Source organism: Anthonomus grandis, chromosome 17 (genome assembly GCF_022605725.1).
Source record: "Anthonomus grandis grandis chromosome 17, icAntGran1.3, whole genome shotgun sequence".
In the NCBI taxonomy this organism is placed as follows: domain Eukaryota; kingdom Metazoa; phylum Arthropoda; class Insecta; order Coleoptera; family Curculionidae; genus Anthonomus; species Anthonomus grandis.
Window position 1 is genome coordinate 11,942,095 of NC_065562.1, and position 21,241 is coordinate 11,963,335.

General features: G+C 29.8%; 1 protein-coding gene across 2 annotated transcripts in view; it reads right to left on the reverse strand.

The window, feature by feature from the left end:
• The window catches only part of LOC126746083 (uncharacterized), a 431,438-nt gene that overhangs the window by 29,509 nt on the left and 380,688 nt on the right, over positions 1-21,241 (reverse strand). For both annotated transcript variants that reach the window (XM_050454188.1, XM_050454187.1), the window contains 3 exons: positions 10,260-10,502; positions 2,274-2,490; positions 2,070-2,215 (listed from right to left, as the gene is read on the reverse strand). In XM_050454188.1, the coding sequence (XP_050310145.1) occupies positions 2,070-2,215; positions 2,274-2,490; positions 10,260-10,502 (606 nt within the window). The remainder of the gene's footprint in view (positions 1-2,069; positions 2,216-2,273; positions 2,491-10,259; positions 10,503-21,241) is intronic.

Here is a 21,241-nt window from a genome sequence, read left to right on the forward strand (position 1 = left end):
TGTTTGCCAAAATAAGCCTAAGCAATGTTTTCTTCCAATAAATGTACTTCTTGTACCAACACCGTATATTTATTGAACGTTTAATAAACTCTACAAAAAAGGTTCACTAAAAAGCCATGCTTTCTGGTGCTGATGCTATCTTATAAATAATTCCTAAGTTATTTCTATACTACATATTCAACTTATGTCAATAACGCATAAGTAACATTCGCTAATAAGTTATTGTTTTCTAGACTTGTGATAAGCAATAAATTTAAATCAATTGGTAAATTGATTATTTCCTCACACGCCAAACAATTTAAGTACGTTATATTCATGGGGGTTTTAATGCTTTTAATACTAATATCAGCCAAAAGACCAGTGAGGAAATCTGAAATATTGGTAAATTTGGCCTTAATCATAAGTACAAAAGAGGAACTATCCTAGTACACTACTGTAGAAATGGAAATGTACACCACATTCTTTTTTTTGAAAGCCTCTTGAAAACCTCTTGATTTGAGACTGGCAGGGACAATCGTTTATAACATGCAAGCAACCATAAAAACAAATACAATATTTGAAAGAACTAAACTAGTGCAGCAACAAAAAAAACCAATTAAAGCTTTAGGTCGAAGCAAAGCTACTTTTTCATGTATTTTAATATCTTAATTGAATAAACCATCAAAATCTACACCAGGAACAGACGAACTCTGCAATAATATCTCAAACAGTATATAAAAACTCGCAACAAGAAGTATATGCTCCAAACAAAGAGAGATTGCTTCATTATCACATAACCAGATACATAAAATTATAATAAAATCAAGTTGGATCGAGAAAACCGTGGATATAGAAAGCTTAACAAAGAAATAAACAGAAATATCTAGCCATAAAAACGAGCTTTCTAAGAATACTATCGAAGATAATAAAAGTATGAAAGTTTTAAGATGCAAACTATCAAATCGAAAGACAAAAATGATCAAAGTAAAAGACAAAAAGGGTATTATTGTTAGCTATCGTAGGGAAATGATGACTGCTGTTTAAGATTTCTACAAAAGATATTATTATTTTATATAGAATAATATAGGTATACAAATTTACTTATCTGTCAATAGTTTTGGCATTTTAAAATTATACTTACAAGAAGTTCTTATCTTTAGATATGCGTATTTATTAGCTTATTTAATTAATTAGTTTAAATTTGTACATAAAAGTAAAAATTAATAAAATCAGCTTCTCTACCTTTGCTGTTAATTATCCTAGCAACTGTTTAGCGAATTTAAATTTTTTTTCTTTAAAATTATATTTAAGTGCTAATAATTAAAAAACTAAAAACCAGAACAAAAATTTTTTACAAGACAAGAAATTTTCTATAAAAAAAATACTTGAAAGCATAACTTAAATGTCCATGATATACGTTTTTATACTATCCATTCTAAATAGGCCACTTTTTATATATTTTATAGGGCCTAACGTATCTTTTAATTTGAAAATTGTTACCCATTTGAAAATTCAGCATTTAACGACTGCTTTCTCCTTTCGTGCAACTACATTATTAGAAGCCGTTCGCTCCCTGACACCGCGTTATATTGCCCTTTCTTTCATTTCCTCTGTTAACACAACGGAAACGGGCTAAAATAGTTGTCAATTCTCGATGACTTCGCTTCGCTTATTCCGCCTTCTTTAATTATCTAAAGTGCGCGATTAACATGAAAAGACGAAAGCGAATATTCTAATGCCTTTTTCTTCCGTTCCGAGTAGTATTAGTTTGCTTCCTTCCGGGACATTTTTCTTATTTAAGGGTGGTTTTTTTTAATATAAGGGGCAATTTCTTTAAAATAATTCCACTTGCTCTGTTAGGATTTGATTAAGTATTTGCTGTTATTTTAGTTTATAAAGTTTTTTAAATGCTTGTTAAATAAAAACGTCCCTCGTATGTCTGACAACGTTAGTCAAAATTAATTGCACTATAATTAATTACGCCCTGAAAATCCCTTATGTGAATATATAAATTTGAAATTCTAAAGGGCATGCTGCGAACTTTAATAAATTAATTTTCAAGCTATTAAATACTTTGGCTTCATACTTACTAACTAACGTAATGAATGGCAACGTAGTTTTATTGAAAAATGGCATATTGCATGCATCTTCCGACCGTTTTGTGTGCGATCCAGTTTGTAATTCAGCCACATGTCCGTCTCTTCTATAAAACGACATGCAACTAAATCCGCTTTGACTATAAAAAAATTAAAATTAGACTTAATTATTTATTTGTTATCATTTTTAATACTCACCATCCCATGGTGAAGTGTGTAACCAATACAACGTGACCGTCGTCTCTACTATGCTTAACTTGAACACAGACAACCTTCATTTCTATTCCACTGGAATTGCTTATCCTTAGGGTGGAATTTCTATGATGAAAGCTGTAGCTTTGCGAATAGTCTAATGTATGCCAGTGATTGTAGTTCGCTAGCCAGCTTGGAAAGCGACATTTATTTACTGGGGGTGCTATGTAAATGAATAAAGTTTTTAAGTTTACATATTAAAATATTTTTTATATAAATTATTTGCAAAAATTTCTAAGGTAAAATTACTTAGTATATCACAATCATCTGAAGAATTCAATTTTTTTTTTCCATTTTCAAAATATACTCGGATTATTTTAAATAAAAATAATTTCGTAGCAAAATGGCACGCAAAATGTACGTCTCGAATTTAATGTTTAAAGTGATAAAGTTATAATTGGCAAAAGAAAAAAAGTGGCTTCGGAGTAAAAGTCTAATTTTAAAGGAAGTTGCATTTTCACGTCAATTAAAATTCCCTGGGAATCGTAGCAACATTGCAAATAATGCAAATACAGTAACAACAAAAAACTCTGGAAGCGTCTCAAATTATAGGTTGGTAACAATGGTGTTGATAAACTGTCAGCAAAGTCTTACGTCATGGTTGCGTTAATGTCAACTTCTAATAATCCAAAACCCAATTTAACAACTTTTTCAATCTGCCTGAAAAAGTGTTAAATTGGGACTTTTTTGTCCCCATATTAAATAAATTCCTCGAATTTTCACTTTTTTTTATTTTCGTACTCATTATTTCTGAAAGAACCTCGCATTTCCCACTAATTTTAAGGGCACGGTATAGTAAAGGAAAAATTCAAATTTGGCGCCTTAATTAAATCTTACATTACCCGCTAATGTAACGTCACAAGCCCATTTTCACTTCCGGTTAGTATTAGTCCTCGAAATTCAGAGGGCGCAACATTTAATTGACCTTCAGTGTTCTATTGGCTCTAACGGGAGTTTCCTATCTAAGTATTATTAATCTATGATTTGTATTTACATTTGCTAGGCGGCATAGAGAAATGAATATTAAAAGAGTGTTCGAAAGGTAGCCTAACCTGATCATCAAGTTCTAAAACTTAACCTAAAAAATTTAGTTCGGTTAGACCGCATCGAGGGCCAACTTCTGTCATAATTGTCATTAGATTATCGATTTTCTTTCGTCCCTTCCCACCACCCACCTTCGCATCATCGATCGTCGCCATTGCTTATTCCTTTTTATTTTGGCGCCCATTGGGTGTGTTCTTTTGTTTAAAATGTAATTTTGTTCTAAAGTGTAATTTCATCATATAGAAGCTTTTTTGTTGTTTTATTGTGTGGTTTCAGATCCCTAGGATAAGGTAAGTGCAATTTTTTTTATGAAATAGTTTTCACCATGTTGTAGGTCACCTAAAATTGTTGTTTACCATTTTAAAACTGCCCTAATAATGTTATCACCAGGAAAATTAATTTTTAAATGCAAGGCACCTACTTTTCTAATACATACTATTGGCCTATTGAGGATTCATACAAAAATAAAATTTTCTTTAAATTTACTGAAAGTGACATTATTAGGAGGTCCGATTGGTTTAAAATACTTGGTTTAAGCCCAACCTCAACAAGGTGTTATTTATGTCAAGACCATTTTGATGATATTTCATTTATTAGAATTATACAAACTCGTTTAATTAAGTATGCTCTCCCAATTGCTGGCGCAAGTATTATTCGAAATGCCCCAGTACTGGTTGAGGCACAAGTACCTTGGGAAGATACATTGACTTTATTACCTGCTGTCATAATCCAGCAATCTCAATATAATGTTCAGAATGAACATAATTATACTAGGTCACTTTTTACTAGGTCTGACGAAAGGTATCATCAGTGCTTTGCTGCTAGGTAAATACCAAAAGCACAATAAATGAAACAACTTCCATTCTACCAGATCCAGGAATTCGCCTTGAATATTTAAGAAAAACGACCGATGACATTTAGAATTTAGGGTATACATCAGTGTCAACTAACTTTTAATATCATACATAAAGAATGTTTTAATTACAGGGTTAGTTTTTATATATTACCACTCCCCTAACATTTTTGGGTACCCTCTGTACAAAAAAGTAGGTAGTAAACGTATAATTTTTAGGGCATATTTAGAGAAATATAGTTCTTATGTCTATAAATAATTAATTTATAAATCTGATAAATTGTAATTTTTGTATCATATCCTCAAAATGTAGAAAAAGCAAAATACATACCATGGACAGTGTTGTGCTAAAGCAGCACAAAAGCAAATTGTATCAGGATCCCTTTTAAGACAATAAATTATAAACTTACTTTACAATTGACTTTAATTCTACCTCTACCCTTGTTAATTTGTTGATAACAGTGAAATTAACATTGTTAGTATCGAGCATTTAATTCTCAAAATAGGACTTAATATATTATACTTAAATCTCTAAAATATTGTCTTACATAATTGACCCATTAAATCTTTTTTTGATAGCGTATTGGACTGTAAAATCTCTTCCACATTTTCTAAAAATCAATAAAAAAGTGCATTATTAACAATTTTTTTTAAGGGCCTAAATGCATTAACTTAACAGCTTAAAAGCAAATTTGATGAATTAATTGTCAAAAACACTAACGAATTCAATTAAAAAATGTAAAAAATAAACTTAAATTACATACATTATTACTCTTAGCCTCTTTAAAAATTAAATTAATACACTTGCAATATTTCATAATTTTTTAGAGTTTGTGACCGAGATTCACAGCCTTTACGCTGTTAAAAATTGATTTAATGGGTCAATAATTTTAAATTTCGCGCCATTCTAAAATTTTGAATAGCACGCCTTTCATTTCTATGACGGATCGGTATTACAGTAGACTATTTTACCGACTGTGACAAATGTCAATTATTTTAGTTCGGTTAGACCGCATCCGTGATGCTGCCTGCAATCGAGCTTAGGGTAAAGATGGTGCCTACTTATTACTATAAGATTGAACCCTCTTATAATTTTAATTACTCTATGCTAGGCGGGCGTTGCACCTACGCTACGCTACTGTGCAAACGCCAATTTGAAAATAACCTTCGCAGCGAACTTGTCACACAAGATTTGGCCCATCCAACACAGGCAAGATATCTCTTCTGCCTTCAGTCTTCTTGTTTAAATCGTTATAAAAGATAATAAAGAAGAATATAAAAATGACTCAACTTTAAATTGAGACTTAATAAAGTTCTATAAGTTTAATAGGTTCCAATCTTAGAACATTAAATATACTAGAATAAACATTGGCTGTCTTGGATTGAGTGCAACATCTACACAGGGGGCAGAGGGGATATTTTGTTGATAAACATTCTTAGTATTTTATGTTGCCAGTGATACTCAACATTAACAGAAGAAAATAAAGTGAAATAATAAATTATTCTAATTAGCAGAAACTAAATTGCATTATTTATTATAAAGTACAAAAAAGAATTAAATTCGTTTATTATCAAAAACTATTTTGTACATTCTGATCACTAATAATAATTTTTAATTTAGATTCCTTATGGCAGACTTAATGTGTAAGAGAGTAGTATCCAATCAACATTTAGAAACCAAAATCGAGAACGCAGCATATGTCGTTTGCCAGCAACCTATGTATAGTCCGCGCTCGCTGTTAATTAACTAATATAATGCCCTCCTGGATTTCTCAAAGAATTTTAATAATTTGTTGTTCAGATATTAATAGTAAACAATCAAATTAATACAGATTTAAAATTTTTGTGAATATTAATTAAAAAGTCGAATGTTAAAGAAATGAAAAAGGTCCCAAAACTCCCGAAGGATTTGAATAAAACTTTTTTCTATAATATATATAAATGTTTAAACGGATTTGAGATGAGAGCAAACTTGATTACAACTTATTAATTTTTTGCCAAAAAATTATTAAGTTGTTAGATGTTAAAAATATAAACGGCTATACCTCCCAAAGATTGTGGATAAAACTTTTTCTTATAGTTGAGTTATGATATATCGTTAATGAGTTATAGCCGTTTTAATTTTTTAACATCTAACAATTCAATAATTTTTTATCAAAAAAATTTCGTCTGTAGAGGTTTGCAATCATCTTAAATCGGTTTAGATATTTATTATAATATGTATATTATAGAAAAAAATTATCTAAATCCTTTGGAAGATGTGAAATCTTTGCATTTGAGGGCTAAAATTATGTCTAGAAGAATTAATGAGTTCTCCAAAGGTAAACAACGATGGCTTATTAAGATGTTCCTCACTTGAACTACCAGATAACCTATAAATTCCGCTCTTAGACAAAGGTTATATTTCCATTCACAGGATTTTTTTGGCAGATTATCGTCACTAGGTCTTTATTTGACAGTCCCTTGAATTAAAAATTTAATATTAGAACATTGAAAAAGTCTGTGTACGTATAATAACCTTTTAAACCTTTAAATGTTTAAACCATTACTTTAATTTAATGTATTATTTGTGTCTACTTAAAATTATTAGATGTTTGATAGGTAAATTGATAGAAATTCTATTATATAATCAATTTTGTTTGTTATTTTGTTGTATGTTTATAACTTTTTAATTATTTAGTCTTTTATTGTTATTGCTTTTGTATTAGTGTTTGTGTTCACTTTAATTATATAAATAAATAAATAATCATACGAGAGCTACACACCCCACAAAAATTATCGCATCACTTATTATTTCCTAAATATTTTTAATTTTTTGCCTGTATTTTAAAATTTTATTGATATTAATAATTAAATCAGCAAATAATATGACTTTTGCAACATTTATTTTAAATCAGTTCAATCTACAGAGGACGAACATTTTGATTTACGAAAACATACAAAAATCAAAAAAATTATACAAAACATGTATACAAAAAAAAAGAACTTTGTTTAAGCCAATGAATTTCTAATAGCGTGTGTTACCGCCCCTGGCTCTAATTACAGCTTCCATTTGTCTTCGAAGGCTTCTAAAGAGGTTCTGGAGGTATTCTTTCGGCACGTTTGCCCAGAAGTCAAAAAGAACATTTTAAAGATCATCTAGTGTTCTTATTGGTGCTGGATGTTGCTGAATTTGCTATCCTAGATGGTCCCAGACATGTTCTATCGGATTAAGGTCCGGGCTACGTTCAGGCCAATTTAGGGTGGGTATCTCGACTTCTTCTAAGTATTGCCGAACAACTCTAGCAGCGTGTGGACGAGCATTATCATGCATTAGCACAGAATTATCACCGATATATGGCATATAGGGCACTACATGGAGTTCTAGGATATCGGTTAGGTACCTGTCAGCATTTAGTCTTCCATCATTAACTAGTACTAGTTCCGTGCGACCCTCAAAAGGAATTCCTCCCGAAACTATGATAGAGCCACCTTCTATGAGCGCAATGATTCTAGCGGCTTCTTCATTAGTCACATGTCTTGTTAAACGTTCAGGCACATCCATTATTAATAATAAATTGAAATTTTCACTTTAGAATGACACTATTTGTTTAGAACGTTTTCGTGCACTCAGAAATATCTTTTAAGTTGATACATATACAGATTGTCCCAAAAAATATTAAAAATATCTAAAAATACTAGTGATGCGATAATTTTTGCGGGGTGTGTATTTTAAATTTGATACTAAACATTAATAAAATATATTTTTTTATTACGTAAAATCTGATCGTAAACCAAACACCTGATAATACTAAAATAAAAATTTACAAAAAAATATTTTTAATTTTTTTTTATTTTGCAAAAATTTAATGTTCTCTTTTTTATATTAACTCTGCATCTACACTTATTTTATATAAAGTTATGTTTAAATTGAAAATCGAAATCTATGGTGGATGATGAGCTGATGTTAAAATTTAATTTTCTTTTTAGTAGTTTTTGTTAACGCTTATCAAGTAGTAAACTGCAAAAAAAGGACCGAAAAAAATAAAGAAAAAAATTGATAAAGAGGTAAATGAACACACGTTTAGAGGTATAAAATTATTCTAATTTATAAAAAAGGATTTTAAAAAAGAAAATTGATTTTGTAAAAATAAAACATCTATTTTTTACGTAAATTATAATTTTTATGCAGTATTTATAAATTAAAAAAATAAATGATAAAATTAATTATTATTAGCCGAAAAATTAAATCATAAGAAGAGAAAAAAACTAAAATTAAAAATATAGGGAGACCGACGAAACACGTTAATGAGCTTTACAATATTTTTAAATTCCTATAAAAATAGATAAAATGTGTTTTTTTAGTTATAGTGTTTTTTATAGTAATTAACAAAGTTATGTGAATTAAATCATTAAATAATAAGGTGCTATAATAGTGCTAAATAAAGTGCAAATCTCTATTGGCTTATTAACACTAAAATAAAAACCTAATTCTACCCTATTCTACTTATATTTTTTATTTTTTTATTTTATGTTAATTATTTTTTATAAATTAAAGAAGAAAATACAAAAAATAAGAAAGTTTATAAAGATGCATTAAAACATACGTTTATAACCGCAAGAATATTTTCAAACATTTTATGCAGTGTGTTTTAATTTAAATCAAAAATAATCTTTCTGTATAGGAAAGTAAAAAATTAAATTTTTATACAGTTCTATTAGAGCAAATTCTCTACAAAGTTAAACACAAATAATAAAAAAAAAAATTAATTAAAAATAGACCGCAGAAAAGTAATAACGAAAAATAATAAATAACTAAACAAGTTCTTTTAAAAGTAAAAAAAATAAGTAAAATATTTTTAATAAATAAATAGGTAATGAAAAAAAACATAGAATAATATAGCTTTTGTTTTGTATTGCATTTGTTTTACTAAAAAAGTTGAAAATATTTATTAAATTTTCATAAGACTCTTTTCCATTTTCGATAAATTAAAAGGAGAAATTGTAAGAGAAAGGTAGAGGAAATTAAAAAAATACACACCTATGAACCCAAAGGTTATCTCTAAAATTCTATAAATTAAAATCACTTTCTTTATATTTATCTGATAAGACAAAGAGACAACATAGATACTCATAGGCTAATAGGCGCAAGAATAATCTAAAAAACCTAATAAAGTAGGTAATATTAATTAAAACTCTACTTTTTCTTTCTTTTTAAATTTAATTATTATTAAGTAAGTAATACAAAAAAAATAAAGTAAATTTTTTATGTCGTGTCAATATGGAACTTCTTTGCATATTTTTTTTATTTAACAGTGAGTTAAAAAAAAAATGAAAAAGTTAACCTAAAATTATATATTTTTTTTTAATTTTATATTTTAAACGTATAGAATAAATTAAATTACTAAATACTTAAAAGCGCATAAAAAGGTGAAAAATATTTTTGGAAACTTGATTAATTTTTGGAATTTCTTTCATGCCAAAAAAAACACCTAAAGTTATTCTATTCTCCTTGGAAAAAGGTGAACACTTTTGAAAATGTTTCAATTTAGTCCCCAATTTTCGATTATCTTGATCCTTATGTGTAGAAACGGAAAGCCACAACAAAGCATTTCAATTTGTCTCTCCAAAACACAGATTAGACAAAGTCGAGCAGCCAGTCGAAAAATAAAGCCGAATATTCACATCTTTAAACCTTTTGTCCTCAATAAAAAATAGCCAACATTCCCTCTTAAAATCGTCTGAATAGCCCTTTCACATTAGGCGATATGACTCATTAAAAACTAAGCACACATTTAAACTAACGACTCAATTTTTAACCCAACATGAATGCCCGCCTAGGAAAAATTACGGGCGATTCGCGAATGCAGCATAGCTGCAATATCCATGATAATATCTATGCATAATGTTGATGTTTTTATCTATATTCTCGTTGGCGCATAATGAAACACGAAGATCACTGTCTTACCTTTTAAATTAGATCGTTTATTACGTGAGACTAAGCTTTAAAAAGGAAATTACATTTAAAATGTATTTTTCCCAGTGCGATTACCCACCTCGTCTTAACGTCATAGTTCTGCTACCCTCGGTAGCACTAAAGAGGCCGTTACAAGTGGCATCGCCGCTTTGTGCCACCCTATAGTCAACTCCGTCAGGATTCTCTGAAGATGCACTGGTTTTTTCGTAAACGAAACATCGAAATCTGTCCTCGTTGGACGTCACGTGGTTGTGGTGCAGTTGACCAACTAAGTAACGGACGCTGCCCTCTTTCCAGGAGGCCAAACACTGAAGCTCTTCCACTGGAAATGAAAATTTTGTTTATTTGTTTGGATTTCCTTGAGTAAGAAAAGGAAAATTTACACGCGATCAAAATTTATTAATGGTTATGTTAGTTACAACCTTAGAATAAGAAGCAAAGTTAAGACAGTAGTATTTTGGTTTGGTTTTCATGAGTTTTGATTTGGACCAGTTGAATATTGTTTATTTTTTTATCTATTTTATTTAGTTCTACATTTCTTATAGATACCTGCTAATTTACGAGAAATTCGATTTTATACATTTGACACAAACAGAAATACAATTTAAAATGTAACTAAGTTTTTAAAATAAAAATATATAAATACAAAACTTAAAAATAAAGTAAATGTACATTTATGCTCAACAAATAGGCTAGGCTAGAAGACTCCCAAAATTGATAATACAAGTAAGGAGATTTTATTAAAATTGTAGCACAGTTTATGCATGAAACTTTGACTAAGCTATCTTTATGAGTGAGAAAAAAAGCAGGTTGATATCTGGTGTCTATATAGGGTGAAAATATATTTATTTCAACAAATAAGGAGAATTAATTTGAGGCAGTAGAAGTTTCAATAAAAAAATTACCGACTGAAAGTCCCGGTAGAGAGTTGAAGGAACTTCATTAAATCTGGTGAGTATAGTGTTATGGTTTGTACCACATTTAAGGTAAACGCCTTATTCCCTAAGGAATAAATATTTGAAAAATTTCTTGCGCAGATTCCACCGACCTTCCGGCGATCATACGATTGAACCATAATCGAACTTAGCTCTAAAATAAGCATAGTATAACAGCCTAAGTTTAGATATCTCTAAATAATCTTTACAATTGTTAATATCTAGGCGTACTTTCCACTATCTGATCAATATGTGCAACAAAAGATAATTTTTATTATCAAATACTACCCCAATGTCTTTCACATCAATAAGCCTAATTAAAGAAGTATTATTGGTGCAATAGGTAAAGAAAATTGAGTTTTTTAACAGACTATGAATGAGAATATCCGCAAGGTCGAAACTCTCTTATTTGCTAAGATCTGGCAATTTTGGAGGTTTATTTTGGACTTAAAAAATCGTCATTATCGAAATCAAACAAAAATTTTTTTTGGTGAAAAATTCAATACGGGGGGAGGTACCCAAAAAATTAAAAATCCCAAACTTTGAAATTCGATATTTTAGCTCCCATCAGCTCTATCGAGATAATTTCAACGGTTTTCTTTTATTGTCATCCGCAGAAATCAAATGAGAGTACACGCAAGACTATAGCTCATTTATTTGCTAAGATCTGGCAATTTTGGAGGCCAATTTTGGGCTAAAAAAACTCGTCAAAAATGGCAATTTTTGCAATGTTTAAAGTACTCCCATTCCTTTATTTCTGTTCGTAGACCCTCATAACCCGGTATTTTTGGGATTGTTAGGATGAGAACAAGAGGTTGAGGTTGTTAGTTTAAAAAAAAAAATATATTTTTTTTCTGGTGAAAAATTTGATACGGGGGAGGTACCCAAAAATTAACAATCTTAAACTTTGAAATTCGATATCTCGGCTTTCATTGGCTCTATCGGGATAATTCCAATGATTTTCTCTTAGTTTGATCCGTAGAAATCAAATGAGACTATGCGCAAGCTCGTAGCTTTTATTTGCTGAGATCTGGTAATTTTAGAGGCCAATTTTGGGCTCAAAAACAGCGTCAAAAAGCCAATTTTCAAAGTACTCCTATTCCCTTCTTTCTACGCGTTGACCTTCATAACCTGATATTTTCTGGATTTTTAGGATGATAACAAAACGTTGGTGTTGTAAGTTCGAAATTGGCTCCCACTGGATCCAGAGTCATTTAATATGAAACTCGCTCCAAGGATTACAAGAAGTAACTTGCAAAAGCAAAGATTGTATAGTTTATATTAGCTAAAAATCCCGATTATTTCCTGTTACTATTAATCTTATATACTTTGTTACCATCTATAGATGTCGTTCATTGTGAACGTTCATTACTATTAACTATGTTGTACTTTATCTACTTGTTGTTTACATCTCACCTTCTCTTTGAGACAGCGACTTCGAGACTTTCTGTAAGTTAATAACCTCCTTAGATCTACTTGTTGACTTGATATAGTTGGCAACATTGCTCCAGGTGTGTTTGATGGACTTTTACCCCCTTTTTTATAAAGAGAAATAACTGCCAATTTTAAAATAATAAAATATTATTATAATTTCCCTTTTAAGTGCAAACTGATATTGAATGTAACTGATCCATCAGACCTCACAGTTGACGAGGTCAATTTGACGATGACAGTAATTTGTGTACATATTTTTTTGCCGAAAATTGCACAATTTATTTTCTTTGAATAATGAAATTTAAACTGTCATTGTTTATTAGAACCTATTCTATATACTATGGAAAGCAATTTTGGACAGCTACATGGGTATTTATCTAACAGCTAAATAGCAAAAGACGTTACTAATGCAGAAATCACTATCTTATTTATCGGTCTTACTTATAAGTACACAAAAACTATACTAATTTATACTTTTCTATCATGGAAACTAAATGAAAATCTGCTAATTTTATCGAGCATTATTAGATTCCTTTAACATTATCATGCTTACTTTATATGAAATTGGTGATAGGGGAACTATAAATATATGCTGAATTTAGCTCAGCAGTCTAAAGGGTGGCTCTTAGTAGTGATGATACAAAAAGGCAAACACTCAAGTTTCATCAAGATCAAATCAATTTGTGATACCAAATTGAAAATCTGTGTTAACCATTCCTTTCCTTTGGTTACCTTATCTCTAATTTATTCAATCAAGTTGTAAAATTTTTGAGAGCCAGTTTGAAGGACCACATTGAATAGACAGGATCGATGAATTAGCTTATCGAAGATAAAGTAGTATATCAAGATGTTATAAGGTAAAATCATTCCTATAAGATAAAATCAATGTTTAATAACCCGACCGAAGGATCAAATTGATTTGCATAACAGATCTTCTTTGCATCTTAAAATCTAAGGAATTAACTCTTGTGTAGGGGTAAATAATTGTGCGATAAAAACAATCCCAGTTCTGGTCTTCTTCAATATTTGGGGCTAAGAAGACATAAATTCTATCATTCAATGATAAGTGATGTATTGCAGTGATAAAAATAGTTGTTCACTCAGAGAGATTGTGTGGTCGATTCAAATATCCTGAGTAACTTCAGATACCTGCAGGTATTCTGATCAATAATAGTTCTAATGAATGCATATTGATAATACAAGAAAGTAGCCAATGTATCATCATGATTTTGTGCTTGGTTGTTTACTGTGCTATCTAACCCGCAACATTTGAAGATTTTGCCAAAATACTGCATATTCGTATCTGGGACATACCAGAATATCGACATTTATCGAATACATCAAAGTATGGATGCAATTCTCGTTGCTCGATTTTGAAGAATCGAGAGACCGAGAGAAATAGTGAGAGCGTCTTTAATCTGTTATTAAAATTGGAGAACAAGCGACAAGCGAGTGGTGTTAAACCTTTTGTAAAACTCAATAGAATACAAGTTTAACAAAATCTAATAATACCTTCTAAGATTCCCTTGAATGCAACGTGTTTCACCAGTTTGGCTCCAAACATTTTGATTTGTGAGAATTTTTGATAAGAAACTAATGTATAGGTTAATTAAATTTGATAAAAATGCGGAATGAAATCCTTAAAGGCACAATTTGTAAAGAGGACTAACCAGAAATGCTCAAAGTGCTCCCATTTCCTTATTATACAAGACATTGGTATTGTTAGTTCTAAGCCGAAAAAAATTTTTTTTCGTGAAAAATTCGATATGGGGGATGTATCCAAAAAATGGAAAATCCCAAACTTTAAAATTCAATATCTCAGCTACCGTTGACTCCATTGGATCCAGAGTTTGATGCAGAAGTCGCTCCGAGGATTCCAAAGTAACTTGCAAAAGCAGAGAAAATGTCAGCAAGACCATAAAAAAATATAATTATTAAAATATAAAAATATAAACATAAAATTCTATAGTTTATATTAGATAAAAATCCCGATTTTTACTATTAAACATAAATAATTTGTTAGCATTTATAGATGTCGTACGTTGTGAAATAATTAATAATAATTTATATTTATATATTTAAATTATTTTTAATTATATTAAAAATAAATATATTTAAATTTTAAATATATAAATAATATTTATAAATATAAATTATATTTCGTACTTTATCTACTTGTTACTTAGATCTCACCTTCCACTTGTGACAGCGACTTTAAGACTTTCTGTGAGTTAATAATCTCCTTAAATCTACTTGTTTCCAAGCAACCAATTGTTCTTAGAGATTTTTGTATCCCCAGGTTTCAAGTGAATCAAGTATTAAATAATAAAACCAAACTATTAAATAACATCTCTGAAACTCTTGGACTCAGACAGTACAATCGTGTTCCGAACATTAATGGCAGGTTTCTTAATTTGGCCTGACAGTTACTGAATGAGGACTTGCATTATCCTGCCTTGATGGTCTACGTGCAAGCTGCTCTAGCTCACATTTTTGATTTGGCGGATATATAAAAATATATGACGCCTGATAATATAATGTATACCTAGTAACCCAATATTATCTCCTGAAGCGGAGTCATCTGAAACTTTTCTTGTCATTGTCATTCAAATTGCCATTAATATATAATATTATAGCCTTATTGTTCAAAATAAGGGTGTTCAAAAAAAGCCGGCTTTATCTAGGATTTATTCGCTGGCGAATAGATTGTTTTATGGATAAAAGAGGATTCGATTACTACTAGATTGAGAATGGTATTTAATCTTACACTGGGCTGAAACTGCACTACTTGGGAGTATTCAAGATCATGTCCTAGACATTTATTTGAATACGGTTAAAATTGGTGTTAGTAGTTCAGCATACTTGGCAAATAGAATAGTTTTAATTGTCCTTAGATAAAAAATAGTGTTTTTCTTTGCTCTGCAAGATACTCTTTAACGATATGTATGTACATACGTATACGATTTCTCTGATGGCGATAGCATCATGCCAGTTCGTCACATATAATATTAACTTTCTGAAGTTAGGAGGTTTTCCCTTGAGTAAATTGGCAAGAAGTTATCAAGAACTTTTGGAGAATATAAAATTGGAACAACGTCCTCAATAAAAATTCTTGGTTTGCACTATTTACAAGGAAAAACTACTTCACGTATAAAATTTCAGTTTATTTATCTTTTCAATACACTAAGAGGACTTGTAGTTTTGCTAGAATATTTAATCCCTTGGTATAGTAGCACATATAGTTTGAAAGCCATTTCTCAAAAATTTAATATAATTCTTGGAGACCCTTGGGTTTGACTGGAATGTTGAAGTACCAAATGACCTAATATTATAAAGGAAAAGGTTTCAATCAAAATTTAGGGCGCTATCTTTAAATCAAAATTACGTAGACATATTGAAATCCTTCCATATTCTTGTAGTTGCATGCATTTTATGATGCAAATGAGATATGGTATAGAGCTGTTGTTAATTTGTGTGTAGATACGGGAAAAAATTTAAAGGTTTTCTTTGTAACTAGAAAATCTTAAGTCACGCCATGGAAAAGGATAACTTTTTTCCCATTTAAGGGAAGTAGTGTGCTGTTTTATTGCCTAGCCCCAATAAATTTATTCTGAAATCTTTGTGGCGTAAAACTAACATTTGAGACATCTTTTCTTGCTCATAAAGTTAAGTAGTTTTGTCTCGGATAAAGTCTTCGGCAGATAGGCGGCAGACATTGAGGTCGTCATATTCAAAAAAAAAAATTACCCGAGCATTGAATTTATCCCTACTGACATAATCTAGCACATTCTGCCGGTAATGGACATTTTCCTTTACAAATTTAATGGTCACGATAATTTAATGGGCCTCCGTTTCCAAAATCCTCTAAATATTAGTCAGAATATTCGTACCTTAAATTAGGTAAATCATAATTCGTCCAAAAAAGGATGTCATAAGCCTATCATGTGATCTGTTGGATAGTCTAACAGTAAACTTTAACTTTTTTAATATCGAAAATATCCACTATGCCTGAGTGGAGCTTATAGTTTAAGACGATTAACCCAAAAAAGTAATAAAAATCCCCTACCCTCCCCAAGCCTAAAATCAAATTTAAACAAGTGAAAACTCCTAGCCTTATTAACATCTTCTTCTCGTTAACTGAATTCGGCTTCGATTATACAGTAAATTTAAAACTCTCTCGGGAATATCAATTGACAACATTGTCAGATTAGGGTCGTTTATTTTTCGAATATTCCTCGGATAACGGAGACGAGAAAAAAGAGGGCGAGGGAGAAAACGAAGTTAATTCCCTTGCCTACTAAACATTTTTGAAATTTTATTTTTTAGTTTTCGTTAAGTAACTTATCAGTTTCCTAGAAAAAATATAACTAAAGACACACGTCACGTAGCCAAGCGTATTACCAAAATACTTAACTTTTCGGCCAAGCTGAATACTAAATCTAGAAAACCTCGGATCCCGGTTTGCCGAGAATTTTGATTTAAAGTTCGCCACGTTGGGCCATAACTGATATTTATGCACGTACTGCATACAGTTTTAAACTGATGGAAGTTAGTAAGATATACACCGGGATCCGGACGAAAATTGTGTTTAATATTTAATCAAAAATAAAGTTAAAGGGTTCGTTTGGAAGTTTTTCGAATTTTAAGTTGACTTTCCACGGCAGCCTTTAATTTTTGGATTTATTTTGACTTTGCTATGAGTTAAAACTTTAAAAAAGTTAAAAGTATTTTTTTTTACGTTTTTAAAGCCATTTTAAACTTATCCTATTATTTTTAGTTCTGGTATTGATGCAGCTGAGTAATGCACTTGAGACTCCACTACGATAATTATTCTGAAGTTCAGAGTAGTCAAAGAAATCCCTCTTTAATATTAAAAATTACAGTTTTTCAATTACCAAAGTTTCTAAATCAAGTTTTTAATAATATGTAGATAATTCGATTTTTTATTGAACATTTGATAAATTTAATTAAACATTAAAAATTGCAAAGATATTGAAAAAACCTAAATAAATTGAAAAACTAGTTTTAGCATCTCGGAGAGAATATTAATAAAAGTGCATACAAAAAATGCTTGCACCAATTATTTCATGAATAATTTTTAATTTCACTGAGCTATTCTATGAATTGACAATAAGCTTAAAATATACGAAATAATATTTAGATAAATGGTTTATTACCTCAACATTATTAATACAAACAGTGGAAAATTAAATGCAAACCTTATTGAGGGGCAATATTTATTTTCTGAAAGGCATAGGCATAACTTAAATGGACACGAATGCTATTCTTTATAATACATTAAAACTTGAGAGTGATGGTAACATAATATAACCCAAAAAATTATAATTTACTACAATAGTAATTTGACATTTTATTACTGCTTAATATGCTACATATTAATATACATTTCGTTACCAAACCAGATTTTGAGTTTAAAGCACTAGATAATCATTTGCTCTGTTTATATTTTTGTTTATTTACATTAATGTAAAATAGTGTTATTTTCAACATATTTTTTTTAATATCACAACTTAGTATGATGTAAATTTACTTTAAAAAATAGTTTTATTTATCTAAATATTTACAATATTATCCTATAAATAATTCTGCCTTATTATTCCTTAACTCCAAAATATACAAACTTAAAAATAAAATTATCAAATTATAAAAATTAATGTTACACCTAGTTTGGATCCAGAAGAGATTTCGGCACGTAGCATGTCACCAGTGGAAAGGTGGCAAATGGAGTATTTTTCTTTTATCCAGGCTGCTATTGTACCTTTTCCTGAACCAGGAGGACCTAGGAATACTGCTTTGATTCCAGATTTTTCTGTTGTTTCATTATGAGCTTCAATAGAGGCAGGTAGGAATGGAAAGCTTTACTTATTTTTTTTGAATATTGTATGTGGTTACTTTAAAATTTTGTCACATTTCTAATCAAAATTATCAAAAGGATTTAGAAATGGCTTTAACCTAAGATTTTGATAATAAAATCCTATTCAAAATAATCAAGTTGTTCCCAATATATGTTTGTAAAACATGTTTTTACTGAAGGCCAAAAATGGAAAATTAATCGTTTATTTAAAGAAAAACATGTACTGCCATAATTGTCAAATTTGGTACATTCTAAGAACGTGTTATATAATATGCTATTAAAATTATTATTTAAATTCTACCAAAAAACTGATTTTTAAGCTTTTTCAAGTTTCTGCAGAGACTTTAAATATATTTAGTATTTAAAGCAAAATTAAAAAATTAAACTCTGGAAGAAGGCAAGGAATATTTCTGACAATATATATAAAGCAAATATAAAATCTATAAAAAATTTTATTTTATAGAGGGCTTCTATATAAAATGGCTTTTTTTTTATTTAAATAATTTGTAAAAAAATGAATTGGTAAATTATTGAGTGCCTGTAATAAGGGTCATATTTAACTTATGACATATATAAAGTAAAATGTTTGTATGTAATCAAATTCTACACTTATTCTAGGAATGTGCCATAAAATGTGAATAATACTTTTTTTTGATTTTGAAAGCCAATCATTTCTAAATATCTAAAGTTATTATAAGCCACATTTTCGAATTCTTCAAAGCTTGGACCTTTGTAACATAAATATCTGGAAAATTTTACCTGAACACAAAATTTAATATTCAAGCTTATTTATCACAAGTTTATTTAATTTTGGTCGTAAAATTTTATATTTTTTTTGTATAAACAATACAAAGAATTTTTAATGACTTTGTAACAGACTTTTAATTAAACCCTTTTTTCGTCATAAAAAAATAATATATTCTTTTAAGTCTCTATTTTGATATAGAATTTTTATATATCTCCTTAAGAAATAGAGGACATATTTAAAGTAAAATTCTACGCATTTCTTCTGAAGCTATACATGTTGCTTTTTATCTAATAGCGTATCCCTTGACTATTTGTTGTTGTTGGTCTTTTGGCTAGTCTATCGGCTCTTGGTAAATTGAGGCATAAAAATACTTATCATCTGTAATAAATAAGATATCTTTAATAAGAACAGGAAGGAAAAGTCAAAGTCTTACTACCCTAACTTTTCTTGCTCCTCTAAAATCATACTAAACTCATCACTAGAGTCAGAATGTTCAACTAAATCAACTAAAGAGTTAAGTCTCCTTCACTTAGCCTGGTAGACTTTGGCCTTTGCCTGACTGTTTGTATGTAATCAAATGTAAACAAAGATACCTCTAAGATTTTAACTTAAAGAAAATTCCTTTGTATGTCCAGACCAATATTTCATAGAGTAGGGTACGAGAACAATGTTTTATTGATTTCATTAGGTTTTCAATATTGAAGTATTTTACAATATGATTATGCTTGCATATTAAGCCATTAGTTTCTCAAGTAAGAGAATATATGTATTACAATTGATAGTATGCATAAACAGCGCATTCATTTACTTTTAGGTAATCTCGCTAATGTATGTATATTCTGTAATCCTTCAGTAGCGTGCTAGTTTTTCCAATCGAATTTTAGTGTTTCTCCTTATAGTGCATCCCTACAGTATTTATAGTTAGTGGTATTATTGGTCCAGAGCCCTTTTGGCCAGTAAATCTGTTTTTGGCAGATTAAGGCATAGAAATGCTCATCATCTTTAATAAATGAATCATCTTTAATAAGAACAGGAAAGAGTAGTCAAAGGCTCACTGGCTTAACTTTGCTTTCTTCTTTAAGATGGTATAAACTTGACACTAGGAGAATGTGTATCAACTAGAGCCACATATTCTTTACTATAAGTTAACCCAGTCCCCGAAACACTTTTTCCTGCCTTTCTTTGTATGTGATCACATGCAAACCGTATAAAATAAGATTTTTATTTTAGGGGAAAGTCATCGCAGGTTATCTCCTTTATATGTCTAGAAACCAGACCGATAAATTTTATAATACAGAGGCTACAAAAACTATGGTTTATGTACTTCATTAAGTATGTGAGATTAATTATGATGACAATGACGATAAAGATATGAATTATTTATAACTAACGGTTTACACCTATTTCGTCAGTCAGTGTCCTCCTAGATTCTTTCTTACATCTTATTTCTTTAGTATTCACATTTCATATTAAGAAACCACAACCCTGTTTTAATATATGATCACTGCCATTACGACACAATGATAGATAATGACTGTGACCTGTTGAAGGAATACCCTGGTTGATGAACCCCAATAATTGCAAATTTATTAATTCCAAAAAATAACTAAAGGAATGGCTTTCTGATAAATCTCTGTGAGTAAATTATGGCATGAGGATATAAAAGAGATATTTTTTCTTTGACAAGATGTATCTTGTCTCTTCACATCAAAACTTATGCATGAGAAACCATAATATAACCAAAATCTTACTGGTTTAACATTACATCGTCCTTTAAACTGGTGTTAAACTCTTTACTAGAATCAGGTCGAGGAATAACTATGATTCCATCATTTCTTATCCAACTATTTCTTTCCAATCTATCTGATCCGACTATAAATAAACTATTTAAAATAAGATTTTAAAGAAGACTTCGAAGCTAACCATTTGAAGGAAATTCCTACTGGCCTATGTCCAGAGCATATTTAGGCATTTTGAAATAATAAATGATAATGATGATAATAATTATTATAATGATAAGTCATGATAAACGTATACTAGTTAAATTATATAAATGGCCTATTTAAATG